This window comes from Trichechus manatus, unplaced genomic scaffold (assembly GCF_000243295.1).
Source record: "Trichechus manatus latirostris isolate Lorelei unplaced genomic scaffold, TriManLat1.0 scaffold00010, whole genome shotgun sequence".
NCBI lineage: Eukaryota > Metazoa > Chordata > Mammalia > Sirenia > Trichechidae > Trichechus > Trichechus manatus.
In genome coordinates, this window is record NW_004443946.1 from 22,073,992 (window position 1) to 22,096,061 (window position 22,070).

General features: G+C 46.0%; 1 protein-coding gene across 8 annotated transcripts in view; it reads left to right on the forward strand.

Moving 5' to 3' along the window:
• SUSD6 (sushi domain containing 6) overlaps window positions 1-20,773 on the forward strand; it is a 114,428-nt gene extending 93,655 nt beyond the window's left edge. For 7 of the 8 annotated variants that reach the window (XM_023726329.1, XM_023726324.1, XM_023726327.1 and 4 more), the window contains exons 3-5: window positions 666-863; window positions 1,899-2,037; window positions 11,770-12,863. In XM_023726329.1, coding sequence (XP_023582097.1) covers window positions 666-863; window positions 1,899-2,037; window positions 11,770-12,295 — 863 coding nt within the window. In that variant the 3' untranslated portion in view covers window positions 12,296-12,863. Of the gene's footprint in view, window positions 1-665; window positions 864-1,898; window positions 2,038-11,769; window positions 12,864-15,051 lie in introns of those variants that run through there. The other variant, XM_004370986.2, reaches the window with a different exon arrangement.
• The last annotated feature ends 1,297 nt before the right edge of the window (window positions 20,774-22,070 follow it).

Consider the following 22,070-nt stretch of genomic DNA (forward strand, 5'->3'; position numbering starts at 1 on the left):
AACTTTTGTTGGACCTCAGAGTCCCATCTTCACAGGGGAATAATGGTAGTAGGTGAAGGTGCTTTTAAACCTAGACAGTCCTGCCTAAATGAAAAATGTGGGGTTTACTACGGGATAGAAGGATGCCAATGACTAGTCAGTGAATGGAGGATGCACAGAGGGCCTGGGAAGCCTCCCAAGGAATACATCCGAAATCCCCTCTGAGACCGAGAATGCACATTGTTATTATACTGTGGAATCCCTTTCTGGCATTGATATTGGAAAGAAGGCCAACATTTCCCCCTCACAGGTTAACAGTATTTTACTGCCTTTCACCGTGTTCATGATGTGTTTGGGAGGTTTTTATTAAAACCATATTATGTCTAGATCTCTATAGGTTCAAGACATTGTCAGAGTCTATTGCTCAATTATAGATGCAGTTCTCTTAAGGCACAGTGGGGAGGAAGAGGAGAAATGCTGCAAGCAGCCAAACTTCCCCTGTTGCCAGCCAGTGGACTTCACTCTCTGTCAGTGGAAACCTGAATCTCCAGGGTCTGACCAACAAGCCTTTCCAAGGGAATGGCTCTTTGTTTGTCATGTGTTTCCAGTTGAGGCCGTCACAATGTCTCCCTCCATGTCACTGGACAACCTCACAGTGTACCATTGCTCTCTCTTTGTCTTTGCAGTGTGCCCCCGGCCCCCAGAGCCAGAGAATGGTGGCTATATCTGCCACCCCCGGCCCTGCAGAGACCCCCTGACAGCGGGCAGTGTCATCGAGTACCTGTGTGCTGAAGGCTACATGTTGAAGGGTGATTACAAATACCTGACGTGTAAGAATGGCGAATGGAAACCAGCCATGGAGATTAGCTGCCATCTTAACGAGGGTCAGTCTAGCAGATGGGAAAGGGATGCTGTGGGGGTTCTGCTTTCTTCTAACTCACGGGCAGTGACACGTTTCCTCCAGAGCACCATTTTCTATGGAGCAGTATAGCCTATTTGGTGACCTTCAGCCCCCCTTCCTTTGGGATTCTGTGTCTTTGTGAAAGACATTTAGGGTTGCTGGTGTGTGCCCCGTTGCATGTCAGCTGATCCATGGGGCAGCTCAGTGGCTTTACTGAGGCATCTGCCCTGCTGTGTAAAGTCCCTCTGATACTCAGGATCTCTTGTCTGCCTAGCCAAGTCCTGGTGATCTTCGACCAGTTCTGCTAACACAGTGAGCTCAATGCTAACACCTTCTAGTGTCTCTTTTATTTTATTTTTCCTTGAATGGAAATGGACTGTTTTGTTATGAAGCTAGAGTCCATCTGGACAGAGACCTCTTCCCCTCCTGCCTTCTCCTGTCTTGCATGACAGGAAAACCCAGCTGCCTGCAGGAAGGTGTGTCATACAAACATTTTTGTGCTTCACAGTCAGGCTTTGAGACCAGAGCATGTGACACACCAGAGAAAGCCCTGAGCTGGGAATTTACATCTGAAGCTCCAGGACCTTAGGAGACAGGGGGTTATTATAGCCCAATTCTTATAGACTTTCCTGCCAATGGTGAGAAACACGGGTAGAACTTAAGATGGTGAAATGATGTGCCCATTTAAATGGTTGATGTTTACCAACCTGCTATTGAGTTTGGATCGGAAGTGTTTTATGAAGGTAAGATCTCCAGGGTTAAATGAGTTTAGGTGTCACGTGGATCTCAAAGGCCAGAGGTGAAGGGAATTTTATATTTAGGAAACAGGATAGGGAAGTGGCCCCTTTCCAGAAGCAACACGTGTCCATAGACTGCTATACGCTCTTATTCCTGAAATGGCCCGGGTTGTAGGATGTCTCTGTATGGCACCATGCAGGGGGTATTTGACAAGATCTATGTGGCTCATGTTTCATGTGTCTGGGTAGAAAATGCTTCTGATGATGGTTTGTTTCCATAGAAAAAGATGCCCACACATCACTTGGGGCCCCTACACTGTCCATAGTGGCTTCCACTGCCAGCTCCGTGGCGCTCATTCTCCTCCTTGTGGTGCTGTTTGTCCTGCTGCAGCCAAAGCTGAAGTCTTTCCATCACAGCAGGTGAGCCTGGCAGGCATTGCTGGGGGGCTGGCCTTCGACTGGCAGAGGGTTGCTGGGGGGCTGTCAGCCTCTGCTGGTCTGTGTGTGCCCAGGGGAAGGGGAGAGCCCTGTCATATACTAAACTTCTGGATGTGCCTGGGACTGTGCTCTTTGCTTTGCATACGTTATCTTAATCCTCACAGGAACCTTGTTGATAAGGAAACTGAGGTTCACTCACTCACCCAAGGTCGTGTCTCTAGATGATGACAGCTGAAATTTGAACCCAAGTCTCTCTACGTCTTAAGCCAATTTTGTTTCCCGTATATCAGTGGTTCTCAAAGTGTGGTCCCCAAATCAGCAGTATCAGCATCACCTGGGAACTTGTTAGAAATGCAACTTCTCAGGCTCCATCCCAGACCTACTGATTGAGAACTTCTGGAAACCCAGCAATATGTTTTAACAAACCCTTTGGATGATTCTGAGGCATGCTCATGTTTGAGGGCTACTGCCCTGTACACCTGGTTCTCAGTCCTCACTGCACATAGAGTCACCTAGGGTGCATTAAAAACAAATACCCAAACCTGGGCCTCCATCCTCAACATTCTGGTTTATTTGGTTCGGAAAATAAGCATTTTTTCACAAACTTCCCAGGTGGCTCTAACGTGCAGCCAGGATTGAGAACCACTGCATGACACTGTACTGGAAACAGAAGAGGTGGGTTTTCTTGCTGCCTTTGTCACTTTGTACATTAGCCACAAAATCATCCCAGGCTGGGATGGGTGAGGTGGGTGTCAAACGGTGGGAGCTTGGCCCTGAGTAGTCCACTAATGATGGACTTCTTCTAGCTCATCACAGCTTCTGGAATTGCTTGGGTCGTCCTCATTCCCTCAGGAGTTTTATGTTCATTCACACTCCTTCCATGTCCTGCTCATCAGTCACTGTCATCATGCACAGGCACAAAGTACCAAACTAAACCACATTAAGTAACATGCTGCGAGCTGGAATTTACACACAAGGACCAAGCTCCAGTTAGTCTCTGTGTGCTATGTGTGATCTTTCTCTCTTTTTTTAGTTTTGTTTTGAGGGTAGCAGTTATTTTTGAAGGTTGTTAAACGATAGAATAAAGAGGATTTGAAGGGGACTCTGCTTGAATTAACTATTTCCACATAAAGTCAAACCAATCTGTTTTGTATTTCATCTATATTAGGAATCCCCCCCTTGCAGTTAACTAGCAAGTCTGTTAAAAGTGACTGGCTGATTTTGACTGACTTGAGTAGAAGGGAGATTTGGTTTTCATTATTTACCTTGTTTCAGTTTTGTATCATGTACACATATTACATTTTAAACAACAAAAAAAATTTTGAATAATAAAAGTTCATGCATGCCAGTATGCACGCTGCTTTCTGTGCCACCTTGCCATCAGTGCTTCCCTTCCTTCCAAAAATCTCTGAGCACTGCTACAGTGCCACTTCTCTCATCCTCATAGTGTATACACTATTTGAATTAGGCAGTAGAGATTTTACGTCCAGGAACAGATAAGGAAGTTGAGAACTAATAACAATAGTCTAGCAATAACAACAATATGGTCTAGGAATAGACCACATGGATCTTCTGATGTGATGCACTGAGGAACATCACTTATGTAATGTTCTTGGCATAAATTTATCTCACAATAGCCAGAAGGTGGAAACAACTCAGTGTCCATCAGCAGATGAAAGGATAAACAAAATGTGGCATATACGTACAATTGAATGTTAATTCCACCATAAAAAGGAATGAAGTTCTAATACGTGAGGCAACATGGATGAGCCTTGAAAACATGCTAAGTGAAATAAGTCAGACACTAAAAGACAAATATTGTATGATCCCATTTTATATGAAATATTTATAATAGATAAATGCATAGAGACAGAAAGTAAATCAGTGGTTAATTTAGGCTGGGGGGAAGAGAATGAGAAGTTAGTGCTTAATGGGTACAGAGTTTCTGTTTGAGGAGAGGAAAAGTTTTAGAAACAAATAGTGGTGATGGTTGCACAACACTGTGAGTGTGACTAATACCACTGAATTGTATACTTGAAAATGGTTAAAATGGCACATTTTCTATTGTGTATATTTTACCACAATTAAAAATAATAAGTGAAAATCTAGGGGGGAAACTAAACTGAATGTAATCCTGAGGACACTTTCAGACAAATATACATTGTGGAAAATTCTGAGACAACTGGCCTGGACTCTTCAAAAAATGTCAGTGTTGTGAAGAAAGAAAAAGATAGTGGACTATTCTAGATTAAAGGAGATAAAAAGAGACATGATAACTGTGATAGTTGGGATTGTGTGTCACCTTGGCCAGGCCGTGATTCTCAGTGTTTATATGTGATCACTCCCATGATGGAATCTGCTGTGAGTGGCCAGTCAATTGAAAGGGAGTTTCCTTGGGGGTGTGGCCTGGATCCGAATATAAGCAGAGGTTCTGGCTTTTTGCTCACTCTGGATCTTGCGGCTGCCTCCTGTTCGTCTGACCTCCAGTTCTTGGGACTTGAGCTAGCAGCGTGTCTGTCGATCTTGGGATTCGTTGATCTTCACAGCCTGTAGGCGGGAACGCTGCTCGCCGACCTGCCAATCTTGGGTTCACCAGCCCTTGCAGCTACGTAAATTGAGAGAAGCCTCTATCCTGATCCACAGACTTGGGACATTCCAGCCTCTGCAATCAAGTGAGCCGTTTCTTTGATATAAATCTCTCTCTGTATATATTTATATGCTTTAGTGGTTTTGCTTCTCTAGAGAACCCAGCCTAAGACATTTGGTACCGAGACTGGTTCTAGAGAAACAAAATGGTAAGGATGAGTTTTCTGAATTGCTTCTCAAGTCTGGTTAGTCTTAAAGATGTTGATGACTCTGCTTCCAGCAGTAAAGAGGGCACTGCTAATCCATGCCGTGAGGTGGCGATAACAGATATGAAAAATATCACCACCAGTAGCTCAGGTAGTAGTGAAAGGCGAGTCTCTGGGTGAACACATGCATGATATCTTTCTACAGTTTTGTCAGAATGAGAAATATAAGGAAGCTGTTTGGTTGGTCCTACTTTGGCTAGACAAACTGGTGAAAGAGATGCACTCAGGGCTTCGGAGTCAAAGGTCAAGTGCCGCATACATGACCTCAAGGCTTCCACTTGTGCTTTTAAAGAAAGCCTTATTTCTTACAGTAACAGAGCTGCAACTGCAGAAAACCAAACCCAGAGTCTTATTGTAAGAGTGACTGAATTACAATGCTAGCTCAATTGCCAACCTTGAGAGGTGTCTGAAGTTTAGGTAAGGACACTGATTGGGAAGAAATGGGATCCTGAAACTTGGGATGGGGACATATGGGCAGATAATCAGGAAACGGGACACTGAGCCCCTAAATTCCATTGCATCACTCCTGCCAGCAGAACCACTTCCATCTGAAGAGATTACTTCATGTTTGTCTGCTAAACCACTCTGCCCAGAAAAACCATTAGCCCCTCCACTCACATCTAATGAGATTAGCCCTAGCCCAGCTGCCTCTAAAGAGCCCTTGCCTGAGTCATTGCCTGGGACATCGCCTGAGGCAGATGCTTTACAAGACAATGCTGAATCTTCTTGAAACAATTCCACACTACCGATTCTGGCTTCTAGACCTATAACTAGACTTAGGTCCCAGCGAGCCCCAGAAGGTGAAGTACAAAGTGTGACCCAGGATGAGGTATGCTATGCTCCAAAAGAACTGCTTGACTTTTCTAATATGTACAAACAGAAACCTGGGGAATATGTGTGGGAATGGCTATTAAGGGTGTGGGATAATGGTGCAAGGAACATAAAGATGGATCATTCTGAGTTTATTGATATGGGTCCACCAAATACAGATTCTTCATTCAGTGTTTCAGCTTAAGAAGTTAGGAAAGGATCTAATAGTTTATTTGGCTGGGTTGCTGAAGCATGGATTATGAGGTGGCCTACACTAAATCAAATTGAAGTACCAGACCTGCCTTGGTATACTGTAGAAGAAGGTATCCAAACGCTTAGGGAAATTGGCATGCTAGAGTGGATTTATCAGGTTAGACTCACAGACCCACACATGGAGTGCCAGAGGACACACCTTTTACCACAACTGTAGGGAACAAATTTGTGAAGGGAGCCCCAGCATCCTTGAAGACTGCTGTGATTACTGTCTTATGTAAATCAGATTTGACAGCAGGAACTGCCCTAACTGAATTAAGACACGTAACTACAATGGGGCCGATTGGACCCCGTGGTAGTAGGGACCAAGTGGTGGCACTCAGTCAACAAAGGCAAGGTGGGCGTGGTTACAGTAAGGGACAGCAGAGTCAAAGCCATAATCAGAATAGTCTGACTGGTATGGACTTATGGCCTTGGCTACTTAGTCATGGTTTCCCTGGGAGTGAAATAGATAGGAAATCTACTAAACATTTACTTGATTTGTACAAACCAGTGAATTCTAGGTCAGGTGAACAGCAGTCTAACTCGAATCACCAGAATAGAGAGTCACCGTCCCTCAATCAATTCCCAGATTTGAGCAAGTTTAAAGACCCACAACCCCTTGAATGAAGGGGAGGCTGGGTCCCCTTGAGAAAGGACTCTAATACATTGCCAAAAATTTTTACTATTAATCTTTCTCCCAGCCTTCCATAGAGGGATCTGTGGCCTTTTAAGAGAGTGACTGTTGATATGGGGAAAAGGAAATAATCAGACTTTTGGGGGATTACTGGAACTGGCTCTGAGCTGACACTAATTCCAGGAGACCCAAAATGTCACGATGGCCTACCAGTCAGAGTGGGGGCATATGGAGGTCAGGTTATTAATGGAGTCAAAAGCCAAGTGGAAGCCATTAGAACTGCCCGCACCTAGGAAAATAGTAAACGAAAAGCACTAATGCTTTCCTAGAGGAATTGCAGAGATTACTGCCACCATCAAGGACCTGAAGGATGCAGAGGTAGTGATTACCACCACATCCCCATTCAACTTGCCTATTTGGCCTGTGTAAAAAACAGGTGGATCTTGGAAAAGAACAGTAGATTATTGAAAACTTAACCAAGTGGTGACACCAGTTGCAGCTGCTGTTGCAGATGTAGTTTCATTGTTTGAGCAAATTAATACTCCGGGTACCTAGTATGCAGCTATTGATCTGGCTAATGCCTTTTTCTGCATACTTGTTTCAAAGGACCATCAGAAGCAGTTTGCCTTCAGCTGGTAAGGCCAGCAGTACACCTTCAGTTGCCTACCTCAGGGCTACATCAGCTCTACAGCCCTATGTCATAATTTCGTCTGTAGGGACCTTGATTGTCACAAGACGTCACATTGGTCCATTACATTGATGACATTATGTGATTGGACCTAGTAAGGAAGAAGTGTTAATGACTCTGGACTTACTGGTAAAACATTAGCGTGCTAGAGGGTGGGAAATTAATCCCACAAAAATTCAGGTACCTTCCACCTCAGTGAAATTTCTAGGGGTCCAGTGATGTGAGGCATGTCAAGATATTCCTTCTAAAGTAAAGGGTAAGTTATTGCGTCTGGCTGCTCCCACAACTAAAAAGGAGGCACAATGCCTAGTAGGCCTCTGGATTTTGGAGGCAACATATTCCTCATTTGGGTGTGCTACTTTGGACTGTTTATCAAGTGACTCGAAAAGCTGCTAGTTTTGAGTGGGGCCCAGAACAAGAGAGGGCTCTGCAACAGGTTTAGGCTGCCGTGCAAGCCGCTCTGCCACTTGGGCCATATGATCTAGCTGATCCAATGGTGCTTGAAGTGTCCGTGGCAGGTAAAGATACCATTTGGAGTCTTTGGCAGACCCCTATTGGTGAATCACAGTACAGACCCTTAGGATTTTGGAGCAAAGCCCTGCCATCCTCTGCAGATAATTACTCTCCTTTTGAGAAACAGCTTTTGGCTTGTTACTGGCCTTAGTAGAGACTGAACACTTAAGCATGGGACACCAAGTCACCATGCAGCCAGAGCTGCCCATCATGAACTGGGTGTTATCTGACCCACAGAGTCATAAAGTTGAACGTGCACACTCGCACCCCATCATTAAATGGAAGTGGTATATAAGAGATGGGGCTCGAGCAGGACCTGAAGGTACAAGTAAGTTGCATGAGGAAGTGGCCCAAATGCCTGTGGTCTCCACTCCTGTCACATTACCTTCCATCTCCCAGTCTGCACCTATGACCTCATGGGGAATTCCTTATGATCAGTTGACTGAAGAAGAGAAAACTCGTGCCTGGTTTACAGATGGTTCTGTGTGATATGCAGGCACCATGCACAAGTGGACAGCAGGAGCACTACAGCCCCTTTCTAGGACCTCCCTGAAGGACAGTGGTGAAGGGAAATCCTCCCAATGGGCAGATCTCTGAGCAGTGCACCTGGTTGTTCACTTTGCTTGGAAGGAGAAATGGCCAGACATTCAATTGTATACTGATTCCTGGGCTGTGGCCAATGGTTTGGCTGGATGGTCAGGAACTTGGAAGGAACATGATTGGAAAATGGGAGACAAAGATTTATGGTGAAGAGGTATGTGGATAGATCTCTCTGAATGGGCCAAAGCAAAGAAGTGAAGATATTTTTGTCTCATGTGAATGCTCTCCAAAGGGTGACCTCAGCAGAGGATGATTTTAACAATCAAGTGGTTAAGATAACGCGTTCTGTGGAAGCCAGACATTCTCTTTCCCCAGCTACTTCTGTATTGCTCAGTGGGCTCGTGAGCAAAGTGGCCATGGTGGTAAGGATGGAGGTTATGCATGGGCCCAGCAACACGGACTTCCACTCACCAAGGCTGACTTGGCTACAGCCACTGTTGAGTGCCCAATCTGCCAGCAGCAGAGACCAACAGTGAGTCCCCAGTGTGGCACCATCCCTACAGGTGATCAGCCAGCAACCTGGTGGCAAGTTGATTATGTTGGACCATTTCCATCATGGAAAGGGCAGCGTTTCATCCTTACTGGAATAGATACTTACTCTGGATATGGATTTGCCTTCCCTGCACACAGTGCTTCTGCCAAAACTACCATCCGTGGACTTACAGAATGCCTTATTTACCGTCATGGTATCCCACACAACGTTGCCTCAGATCAAGGGACTCACTTCACAGCAAATAAAGGGTGGCAGTGGGCCCATGCTCATGGAACTCACTGGTCATACCGTGTTCCCCATCATCCTGAAGCAGGTGGCTTGATAGAACAGTGGAATGGCCTTGTAAAGACACAATTACGGCGCCAGCTAAGTGGCAATACCTTGCAGGGATGGGGCAGTGTTCTCCAGGAGGGTGTATATGTTCTAAACCAGTGTCCAGTATATGGTGCTGATTCTCCCATAGCCAGGATTCATGGGTCCAGGAATCAATGGGTAGAAATGTGAGTGGCACCACTCACTATTACCCCTAGTGACCCACTCGCAAGATTTTTGCTTCCTGTCCTGCGACCTTATGCTCTTCAGGTCTAGAGGTCTTGGTTCCAAAGGGAGGAATGCTCCCGCCTGGAGACACATCACTGATTCCATTGAACTGGAAGCTAAGAATGCCACGTGGACAGTTTGGGCTCCTTATGCCTCTGGATCAACAGGCAAAGAAAGGAGTTACCATACTGGCTGGTGTGATTGATCCTGATTACCAAGAGGAAATCAGATGGATATTATATAATAGAGGTAAAGAAGAGTATGTCTGGAATGCAGGAGATCCCTTAGGGCGTCTATTAGTACTAACATGCCCTGTGATTAAAGTCAGTGGAAAACTACGGCAACCTAATTCCGACATGACTACTAATGACCCAGACCCTTTAGGAATGAAGGTTTGGGTCACCTCACCAGGCAAAGAACCACGACCAGCTGAGGTGCTTGCTGAGGGCGAAGGGAATAGAGAATAGGTGGTGGAAGAAGGTAATTCTAAATACCAGTTATGGCCACATGACTAGTTGCAGAAATGAGGACTGTAATTGTTATGAGTATTTCTGCTTAGTGTGCATCAAATATTTTTGTTTTCTTATAAAATATAAGATGTAAACAGGGCTAGTGCATTTTCAGTTTTACGTGTGTTAGTTGTATCATGTTAGGTGCAAGTATGACTTTATAATTGTCTTTATTCAGAGATTATGTATGGTTTAGGTTGATGTGTACATGTGCAGCAGTTGACAAGAGGTGGACTGTGAGAGCTGGGATTGTGTGTCAACTTGGCTGGGCCATGATTCTCAGTGTTCATATGTGATTACTCCCATGATGGAATCTGCTGTGAGTAGCCAGTCAGCTGAAAGGAAGTTTCCTTGTGGGTGTGGCCTGCATCCGAATATAAATAGAGGTTCTGGCTTTTTGCTCATTCTGGATCCTGTGGCTGCTTTCTGTTCGTCTGACCTCTGCTTCTTGGGACTTGAACTACCAGCTTATCTGTCAATCTTGGGATTCGTCGATCTTCACAGCCTGTGAGCAGAAGCCCTGCTCTCCGACCTGCCAATCTTGGGTTCACCAGCCCCTGCAGCTACTTGAATCGAGAGAAGCCTCTATCGTGATTCACGGATTTGGGACATTCCAGCCTCTACAATTGCGTAAACCGTTTCCTTGATATAAATCTCTCTCTGTATATATTTATACACTTCACTGGTTTTCTTCTCTAGAGAACCCAGCCTAAAACAGTAACTAAATGCAACACATGATCCTTAATTGGGTCCTGAATTGAAACAAAGAAGACAACAGCTGAAATGAATATATTTTTGGACAGTTGGGAAATTTTGTATTGTAGTATTAATATACCAATGTTAAATTTCTTGGATGTGATAATGTAGTTATATAGGAAAGGAATTTCCTTATTCTTAGGAAGTGCATGCTAATTAATGTCTTCAGCTTACTTTCAAATTATCCAGAAAAAGTTATGTATATAGATATATATATACACACACACATAGACAGAAGCAATCCAAAAAGAAGGTGTCCGCATGAATAAATCTTGCAAACATAATGTTGAGCAGAAGAGGCAAGACACACACACACACTGTATGAGCCCATTCATATAAAGATAAAAAATATGCAGAACTAAATTGTAATGTTGAAGGATTCGTGTTTAGGTAGTAACACTATTAAAAAGCAAAGAAGGATTTCCATGAAAATCAGACTAGTGGTTACTTTTTGTGGTGAGGAAACGAGAAGTGATTGGGGCAGGTACAAGGACGTCTAGGGTGCTGGCAGAGTTCTATTTCTTGATCTGGGTAGGAGTTATACACCAGTGTTACCATTGGCATAAATCAGTGATCTGTGCATTTTTCTGTGTATTCTTTTCTCTCTCTCTAATTCACATATACTTTTAAAATAGTTTAACAAGTTAAAAAAAAAAGTGGCTGAGTCAAAAGAAGGAATTTCTTCTCATTTCCAGTCCAGTATCCCATTTCAAGACCACAGGACTTCCCTCACTTTTTTATCCTAGCTATGTTGAATGAAACAGCCTTATTTCCGGCTAGGTTCATAGTTTTGCACAGAACTAAGTGCTGGGTGCCCAGAGGTTAAGAACACAGTCTCTGGAGACAGGTAGAGCTGTACTTGAATCCCAGCTCCATCTCTTACCAGCTGTGTGACTTCTGGCCAAGTTCCTTAACTTATCTGAGCCTCATCTTCATTCCTGGTGAATCTCTATCTCAAAGGGTTCAGGTGAGGATTCAGTGTTAAAAATCATCTAAAGCACTTAGTGCTATTATGTCTGTATTTACTTTAATTCTTCTTTTGTTTTTTCCTTCTCTGGATCCAGGCGTGACCAGGGGGTGTCTGGGGACCAGGTCTCCATTATGGTGGATGGTGTCCAGGTTGCATTGCCATCGTATGAAGAGGCCGTGTATGGCAGTTCCGGTCACTGTGTGCCGCCCGCTGACTCCAGAGTGCAGATTGTGCTGTCAGAAGGGTCTGAGCCAAGTGGGAGGAGCGTGCCCAGGGAGCAGCAGCTGCAGGACCAGGGCGCCTGCTCATCTGCAGGTGGAGAGGACGAGGCCCCTGGCCACTCTGGACTATGTGAAGCTTGGGGCTCTCGGGGCTCAGAGACTGTGATGGTGCATCAGGCAACCACCTCTTCCTGGGTGGCCGGCTCAGGGAACAGCCGCCCCACACACAAAGAAGCCCCGGATTCTGAGAGCAGTGACATACAAAGCCTTTTATCCCTCACATCAGAGGAGTACACAGATGGTAGGTGGTCTGTGCTGATCACAAATTGTGAGCTGTTCAGGGTCCTTGCTGAGAGTGAGGAAGGACTGCGAGCCTTTCTAATAATGACCCCCCACTGACTTCATTGGGGCAAAGAAAAATAGCACCTGGGGTGGGAGAGATGGTCTTTCTCTCTTCCAGCAAAGTAGGATTTCACCCTCAGAGCACCAGGGAGGGCTTTGGGCTCTTTGTAGGGAGATTGTTCACTGCTGTCTGTGAATTTTGGTAGTTCGGAGCCTCAGAAACTGTTCATGGCCACAGGGCTGTGCTAAATCAAAGGGTGGACAGCTGGTTGGGGACAGGGGTATCTGTCCTCTGACTTTAATTTTTTGTTCCTGAAAGGCCAGGAATGACAAGGAGGCTTGGGATCATATTACAGAGAAAACAGGAGCCTTGTCTCTCTTTCAGAGGAAACAGCTACTTCATTTTAAATAGGAATAGGTGCCAGGTACTGTGCTGATTGGTTTTCTTGTAGTATCTCAGTTAAACTTGACAGTGATTCTGAGAAGTAGGTATTATTGTTGTTTTTGTTGAGTATTATTGTTGTGGTATTATTATTGAGCCATCAAGTTGGTTCTGACTCATAGAGACCCTGTGTACAACAGGACGAAACACTGCCTAATCCTTAACTTTCCTCACAGTCGTTGCTATGTTTGAGCCCTTTGTTGCAGCCACTGTGTCAGTCCATCTCATTGAGGGTCTTCCTCTCTTTTGCTGACCCTCTACTTTACCAAGCATGATATCCTTCTCCAGGAACTGGTCCTTCCTGACAACACGTCCAAAGTATGTAAAACGAAGTCTCACCATCCTCCCTTCTAAGGAGCATTCTGGCTGTACTTCTTCCAAGACAGATTTGTTCGTTCTTCTGGCAGTCCCTGGTATATTCAATATTGTTCGCCAACACCGTAATTCAAATGCATCAGTTCTTCTTTAGTCTTCCTTATTCATTGTCCAGCTTCCACATGCATATGAGGCGATTGAAAATACCATGGATTGGGTCAAGTACATCTTAGTCCTCAAGGTGACATCTTTGCTTTCTAACACTTTAAAGAGGTATTATTACCATCCCCATTTTACATATAAGGAAACTGAGGCTCAGAGAGAGTAAGTTACTTGCCCACTGGTAAGTGGCCGAGCTGAAGTTTGAAGCCAGACAGGTCTGGCTCCAAAGCCTGTGTTTATAACCCCACGGTACCATGCTGCCTCTCAGGAGATTCCAGCTCCTTTGTGGCAAAAAAGCCGTAGAATAAAAGTGTAACCTGCTGAAGCCCAGAGAGTTTAACTTTGGGATTGGCGTTGTCTCTTTTAAGAATACCTTTTAAGTGGAATCCCAGTATGGTTCAGGCTGCAGAATAAAGCTAGGTGCTTCCTTTTCACCTGTGAGGACTCCTGCATTCATAAAGCACCCCTAAAACAACCTTAGAGGAAACTCCATGTGTCCTGGGAATCCTGGCACAGCCAGTGTTAAAGATTTAGAATATCTGAAAGCAAAGAGTTGGAAATTCTTGAATGCAGATCATGTTTTTGGAGTTCCCTGGTACCAACAGCATGCATTCTTTTTTCTTGGTTGGATATAGAGATAAAACCTCAAACAAACCAGTTGCCGTCGAGTCGATTCTGACTCATAGTGACCCTGTAGGACAGAGTAGAACTGCCCCATAGAGTTTCCAAGGGAACATCTGGTGGATTCGACTGCCGACCTTTTGGTTAGCAGCTGTAGCTCTTAACCACTACGCCACCAGGTTTGGGATATGGAGATGAAACCAACCAAAAACCAAACCCGTTGCAGTGAAGTTGATTCCGACTCATAATGACCCTATAGGACAGAGTAGAACTGCCCCATAGAGTTTCCAAGGAGCTCCTAGTGGATTTGAACTGCCAAGTTTTTTGTTAGCAGCCATAGCACTCAACCACTCCACCACCAGGGTTTCCATAGAGATAGGAAGGAGCCATTTAATAGTTAACCCAGGTTTGAACGTGGAAGCCAGTGACCCCTACAGACAGTCAACCACACATACTGTAGATGTGGCCAAGTGCAAGTCTCAGCCCTTCTGCTCCCTAAAGAGCCAAGCTGGTCTCCTGCCCTTTCCCTTCTCCTCCTCCCCACATTACTTTGTTCTGTGTTGAACAGGCATTTTTGAGAGCCTGTCTTGTGTCATTTGCTGGGTTAGGTTTCAACGATGACGCAGAGAAATAAGAAACATGCTCTGTCAGTCAGTTGGGAAGATGGGGCCTGTGCTTGAGAAATAATGGGCCAGGAACTGTAGCATCCATGTCAAAATGAAGGATGCAGAAACAAGACACATAGGTTGTCAGAAGAAAGCAAGCTCGTTGCAGGCCATGCCAGCTGTCTGGGACCAAGAGAACCATAGGGAGGCAGGACTTTGAGGCATCAGTCTAACCCCCGTTGACACAGGAGGAGACAGACTCAGAGAGGGAGAGTGGTTTATCCAAGGTCACACAGCTGGTAGACAGCTTTAAGGAGGAGGTGGGACGTGAGCAGGACTTTGCATCCATGTAGGATGGGATTGAGGAGAGAAGGGGAAGTGACCAGCCAGTCAGAGCTAGAGCAGAGAGGAGGGTTCAGGTTGGTGGAAACAGAAGGGGTTTGCATGTCAGGCTGAATATTGAGATTTAAACACACAGGTGGTGTGAGAGATGAATGACAAAGGCCTAGAAAGAGGAGGGGGGTTTAAGCTACCTTGAAGTGTATGTGAGTAAGACATTTTATTTCTTTAGACTAGAGGCTGCATGGGGACCCTTGCTATGGGATCGGGTGTTCTGTAGAGAGACCCACGTGGGGTAACCGCTGTCCTCTCCTTCCCTCTTCCTGCAGATATTCCACTGTTGAAAGAAGCATGAGGGCTGCTGCCGGCCTCTCACCTCTCTGCAATGGTCCTCTGCCCTCCCTCCCTTGCCCTCTGGGTTTGAGCGCCCTGTGCTCTCCAGCCACTATGCCCGGATACCTGAGCTGCCACCCGTGTATCTGAGTATCTCTGAGGGCCTGCAGCCCTCCTAGCTGGAAACTCAAGGAAGATTCTCACTTATCTGCCTGCTGGACAGCTGGAGGAACTGGCTTTTTGCCTGGCCCTGCCCTCGCATCTGTGTCGGGGACGTATTTGAATGTGCTGGATTGAACCGTTCCTTTCCCTGAGCCCTCTGGGTCCCTTCCAGCCAGCTCTTTGGCGGCAGCCCCCACCAGCCCACCTGGGCCTGAGTGCCGCTGTGTTTACTTGTGCCTTCCCCTATCCCGTCCAGCTTCCCTGTCACACAGGCTTGTTGATGTCCTACAAGCCTTCGTGGCTGCAATGCTACCCCTAGCCATATAGGAGGCTGGGCCTGGATCTAGCCTGTTTCTTTGGAGGGCTGGCGCCGCTGTCCTGGGGAGGAGCAGATCCCAGATGAGAGTTCTGGAGTCGAGTGGCTCTAATTGGGCCAGTTGTTAGGGCCAGAAGCCTGGGTCCCTGGGCTTGCCCTGGGTTGACACTGTTGGTACATTTCCTTGGCTGAGGATGGAGGATTTGGAAAATCATGGCAATACCATCCCAGCTCCCTGGTATCTGGCTCAGAGGTTTAGGCTCCTGGCTTTGTTGGGTTGAGAAGATCCTGAGGGAGGGAAGGAGGATGACTAATAATGATTGTCTTCCTAATATGCAACTTCTTCACTTCCTATTTTAAGTATCACCCTTCTAGCCTCAGTTTTTTCTGTTTCCCTGAAGTGTAAGGGGAAGTTCCATGCTGCCTCCTGGGTTTTATCCTGGGCAGCTCTGGCTTTCTTGCTCCCCACAGAGGCCTGAGGCAAGCCATCACTGAGACGGAAGACTTGCTGAGATGCTGTGGAATGCCCATCTGGTCACCGGCAGTTTGGGCAAGTTGCCTTTTCTGGGTTTGTGGTGACGGAAGGGAGCCTGAGAGGCACAGACTGTGTGCCACGGGCAGCTGCCGGCAGCTCCAAGCCCCGGTCCTGAGGATCCTCCTCACCATGGTCACGTGCCTTAGTAACTGTGCCCAGGAAGTGGCTGCTGCTTGCTGCTCCACTGCTCTTCCTACTTCTGCCCTTTCTTGCTCACCCCTCCACATGTCCCAGCTGACAGATGACTCCAGCTCTAGCACCCTGGGGAATGGCTGAGGAACGGTCCACACACGTCCCCCAACCTTACTGGCCTGAGGTGGGTGAATGACTGTGAAGTTTCTGGACTCCAAGGCACCTTTAGACTGAAGTCTGGGGCTCAGGGCCCTTGGAGGAGCCCCAGTGTTGAGGGAGTGGGCATGGTGCTCCAGATACTTCTGCTGGGGGAATGCCAACAAGCCAGACGGAAAAGCTCAACCAGGCTGCTATCATCTTCAAAAGATGTGGCATTATGGAATGTTTGTCTTTCCTTTGATATATTTTGAAGCACCAGGGCTGGGAAACTTTGAAGCTGACCCTGTGCTGCATCTCTCCTCCTCCTCCTCCTCAGAGCCTCCATGTTTGGGGTGGTAAAAATAATAAAAATCCCAGGATAATTTCAGTAGCTGACCTAACAGGGTTAGCTCCAGGCATGGGTGGCCTTGAAAATTAGGGGACTGACCTTCTCTCAGCCAACCTCCTGCCTCCACTCTCACACAATGCACTTTACTACCCACCATTCCCTGGCTTCTTGCACTCACATGGAGTCTTCCTTCCTCTCAGGGTAAGGGCAGTGCCTGCTATGCCTCTTTAACCACTCCCACACGTTTCTCCCCTTCGATCAGGGAGCCCTCTCAGGCTGTGCTCAAAGCCCAGGCAAGAGATGAACAGGTTGGCAGAGGTGCTGGAACATAGCATACTAGTGAGGGACCTGTCCTTGGCCTAAGAAGAGGCCATTTCCAGGCATGTGCCTGCCAGCAGCTGCTGGCACTGGGTCCATCTGGAGGGGTAGGGTCTAACAACCCCAAAACCCCAACTGCCTCACCACACAGGGCTCTCCACCCATGGGGGCCCTTGTCTTCCTCCAAAGAAAAACAACGTGGAGGCAAGCGAGGGGAGCTTAAGTCTCACTGCTGAGCCTTCAGCTTTTTTTCTCCAATCTTCCAAAACCTGAACTCTATTCTAGAATATTAAAAAAAAAAAGGAAGCTCTTACCCCTTTTTATCTTACTACTCTGGTTTTTTCCCCTTAAGAGATGGCACTTTTTGTTTTGGGTTTTTTCAGCCTGCCTTCTTCTGAGACCTCCTTCCATCTCACCCTCCGTTAACCTGGCCTTTGGGATGACAAGCCCAGACTTGCCTACCTGGTAGGAAAGAAGTCAGAAAAAATCCAAGCCTCAGCGCCTCCTCCCATCTTGTCACTGGCTTTGATGAGGCCCACCTCACCAAGGCTCCTGTGTGCCTGTGGGTGCAGGAGCTGACATGTCAAATTGCTGCTGACGTCTCGGCCAGCTTACTGTAGCTATTTCTCTTTCCCCCAAAGCGGTTTCTTAACCGTCAGCCATGTGCTGCTGTTTTTTGGGCTTCTGGGCTTTGTCCCTTGCTGAGGATTAGGGACTCCGCAGCTGCTTTGTGGTGGGGCCTGGCTGAGAGACAAAGGCAGGTGGGGGAAGAACTGTGGCTACAGCTCGGCTTTCCCAGGCTGACCTCGAGGGGAGTCCAGAGAAGACTTAGTCCAGGAGAAATGGTCAGCACCAAAGGACTCTTAAAAACTTTTTTTTTTTTGCACACTTGAGCTGACTCAACGCAGGTTTTATATTCTGGTGACTTGTCACATGCTAGCGACTTTGAAGGGCCAGTATACAGTGAAAATCACTTAAAATTTCCATCCCTTTCAATGCCTTAGTTTAGCAGGTCGGCTCTATCTTTCACCATTTCTGTGTTTTGTGTACTGTGCTCCCATTTCACTGGGTGTGAACTGTGAGATGGACTGAGTCCTGGCCACTTCGTGAGTTTGTTTGGTTTTATAAGGCATTTCAGTGTACATTCTACAAACACTCCGTTTTTAAACAAAACAAAACCTAAACTAATAGTGTCTTCCCCATTCATCTTGCCCTCCTCCTTCCACCCCCAGCTTTAAAGTTCTGTGGAGAAGCTAGCTGGCCAACAGACAAAGGTATACTCTTCCTGCTTCATTAGTGGTGGCACAGGAAAGACAGCACCGGCCTTTCTTCCTCTCCCAATCCTAGCTGAGCTCTCAAACCATTTGCTTCCTACATAACAATGTCGCCTCCATTTCCAGAACATCGTTGCATAGAGAATGGAATATGCTGCAAACATTTCTACATCCTTGGCGCCCCTCCCGCCCCCCACCCCAAAAAAAAAAGAAAAAAGGACCTAGCAGGGGAGTGGCATGCAAGTTTCACAGCTTGATCCCAGATGTGCTTGCCAAAGACAGGCTGGGAGCGTCTCTCCTGGGGCCTCCTAGGTCTCCTGGCTCCTAGCATAGGGGCGGTCGTTACTGGTGCCCCAATGAGGGGCTTGGAGAGTGTTTTGCTTGGCAGACATTTGGGCTGAGTGGTGCAGTAGCTGGTTCCCCAGAGAGGGAGAGGCAGCAGGCCCAGCTTTGCTGGGAAGTAGCTCCTCTTAATTTCCAGTTGAAAACCTAGTGGAAATTTGAATGAAAACCCCGAGATGGAAGCCTCTGCCAAGCAGCAGAGCTAGCTAGAGGGGGCATAGAGACAAAGCACACAGATTGGCAAGCAGGGAGAAGAGATGAGCAAGGGGTGGCGTGGCAGCCCACTTCACCCTGCCCTGATTTCTTTCTGTCACACCACTATGAAATCCTTTGCAGAATGGTACTCATCTATAATGGTTTAAAACAACACGTGCATAATTGACTCTGTGCAGGATGTCAAACAGTCAGTTTGGATTTGCTTTATTTTAAATATATATATATGTATATTGGTATCCTGTACATTGCAGTGGGTGTGAAGATAGTATTTTAATGTTTGTATAAAGTTTAATTTAATTTTAATTGTTCTATGTATATAACTGCATTTCTAAATAATAAAAAAAAAGTTCTTATGAAGGCCATTGTGGGAGATGTGATCCTTCCAAAAAGCTTTTGCTGAAGTTGTAGATTGAAAAGAGCTTATGTGAGTAGGAGCTCATGAAGGAATGATGCAATAATCTTCGGAAGAGGGAGGTGCTTGGCAAGAGGTGGAGAAGACAGGACATCCCTGTGATATAAGGTAGAAAGACCAAAACACACTTGAAAATATATTCCTCTCTTGCTGCTCCTAGCTGTTCTTTTTTTGTTGATTCAGTCATTCATTCAACAAACATTTTATAAGTGTTCTCAGTGTGCCAACCACTGCTCAAAGCTGGGATTCAGTAGTGAACAAGACAAAAGTGGTTTAGCCTGCCTGGAATTTCTAATGTGCTGGGAAAGCAGAATAATATGCAGTGATTGTTATGATCAGGGAAATGTAAGTCACGATGCGAGGCAGCCTGAAAACACCTTTTAGATGAAATAACATATGAGATATGAAGAGGCAGTAAAGCTAGGTTAAGAGGCAGGACACTACATGTGTGTAGGTGCAGAGACAGCAGAAAGCATATTTAGTCTGAGAAACGAAAGGGAATCTAGCATAGCTACACGACATTGCTGAAGGGAGAGTGCTTCAGGATGAGCCCAGATAGGTAGGCAGGGGCTATAGATCATGGAGGCCCTCACAAACTGAATTGGGAAGTTTGCCCTTCATCGAAAAGTTAACAGGGTGTTTGCTCTTCAGCGAAAGGCAATTAACAGAGTGACTTAGTAAAATCTTTTTTTGGGGAGGGGCTGGATAAAGAGTCTCCATCTGTGGAGAATAGATTTAGGGGGATAAAGCATACTGTCCCTGGAGACCATGTAAGAGGTGTTGGTCTTGTCTAAGTGAGAGACAGTGATGGTTTGCACTAGGATGATAGCAGTGGGGATGGAGGGAAGTTGGGTTCAAAAGGTGTTTTTTAAGAAGGTAGAATCAACAGGGTTTGGTGACTGATAGGTTGTAAGGAAGAAGGCGTCAAGATTACCCAGTCTTTTCTCTTGAGCAGCTGGGTGACTAGAAACACAATCAGATGGGGAAATGGAGGAGACAGTTTGGGAGGAGGGGGAATGACAGGCTCAGTTTTGCAATGGCTGAGTTTGAGGTGCCTAAGTAACATCCAACTGGAGATGTGTACTAGGCAGCTGGGTATTTGCATGCAGAGCTCAGAAGAGAGACCTGACAGACACGAATGGATGATAATTAAAACATGGGAGCAGATGAGAAACATTTGAAGAAGAGAAAAAGGAATGGACAGAGGAAGAAAGAAGTAGGATGTGTCTGGAAGCTAAGAGAAGGAAGGACTTGATAATAGACACAGATGCTGCTGGGAGAGGAGGCTGTCCATAACCGTGGATTTAGAGATGTGTAAATGTTTGGTAACTTTAATGAAAGCAGTGTCAGCCGACTGGTGGGAACGTTCCAGAGTGGAGAGGGTTGAGGTAGAGGTGAGTAAATGGAGTCCTTGAAGAAAGGGAGGAGAGAAATAAAGGGTTGAAAGGGACCTTTTTGTTTGTTGTTATTTTTAATGGGAAGATTTAAGTTCATCTAAATGTCAGTGTAGAGGAGAGGTGTTGAGGTTGGAGGGGAAAGGCCAGGGAGAAGGTGGTGGTTGCGGGTAGGATCCTATTCTGTTACAGATACTGTGTGAGGGTTATAAAGACAGAACTCTGGAACCAGACAGCCTCGGTTTGAATCCTAGCCCTGATTACAAGCTGTGGGGTCTTGAGCAAGTTACTTGGCTTCTAGGTCTCAGTTTCCTCATCTGTAAAATGGAGATAATAGTACTTACAAAGCACTTACTATGTGCTGGGCTCTGTTCTAAGTGCTTTAACTTATTTAATCCTCACAACAACCAGGCACTGTGCTCAGGGGGGAGATACAAAGAGGAAAAGGCAGAGAACCTACAGATGATGAGGTCTTTAAAAGGTAGGGGGATTGACAGTAATCAAGCAGTTAGAACAGTCTGGTAAGGGTGTGAGGAGAGGTATGTACAGGGTACTTTCTAATAAAAATCAAATCACTCTCAAGCTTGTCCTGGGGATGTGTTTCTTTAATGTGCAATGTCATGTGGGAACATATTTTAAGGTCATTTCTGTCAACCACCCAATCTTAACCTCAGTAGCACCAGCCCTCAGTAGAGTCCGGCCAACCATCACTGCCATTAGTTTCGAGGAGAGTGGGAGGAAGAGACCTATGGTTTACTGAACACTTTACCAACTTTTAAAAGTAATGGTAATAATAGCTGATACTTCTTGAGTGCTTGCCATGTGCCAGGCACGGTTCTAAGCACTTTATGTATGTAAACTCATGGAATCCACACAGCAAATCTACAAAGGTAGGCACCAATATTTATTGCTAGTAGGTCCATAGTGCAGATAATGAAATTGAGGCATAAAGAGGTGGTGTAACTTGCCCAAGTTCATACAGCCGATAGTGGAGCCAGGATTCAATTCAAACCCAGGTAGTTCGCCTAGAAGGCCCTCTCCTCATGTTTAATCAGACACTGCCTGCTTCTCAAGGCCTCCTCACAAGACCCTCACAGAGCAGGCATTGCCAGCTTCATTCTGAGGAAAAACTGCTTTCAGAGCAGGGAAATGGCATACTTTTCACTAGGATAATAAACTACTCATCTCAAAAAATGGGGCATGCTCAGCGTGGTGTCACAGGAGGAGGCATTAAACTATGCAGACCACGATGTGAAATAAGTTCACAAAGCAGCAGGAATTGCTCCTCCACAAGAGAAGCTACTTGTTTCAGTGATAAGTCTCTGTCGCTGGAAAAGAGGGGCTGAAACGTGTTCCATCAGGTAAGGAATGCTCGGACACAATACTGTGGGAGTGGAGCGAGCCCGAGGAAGGGAGACATGTCAACA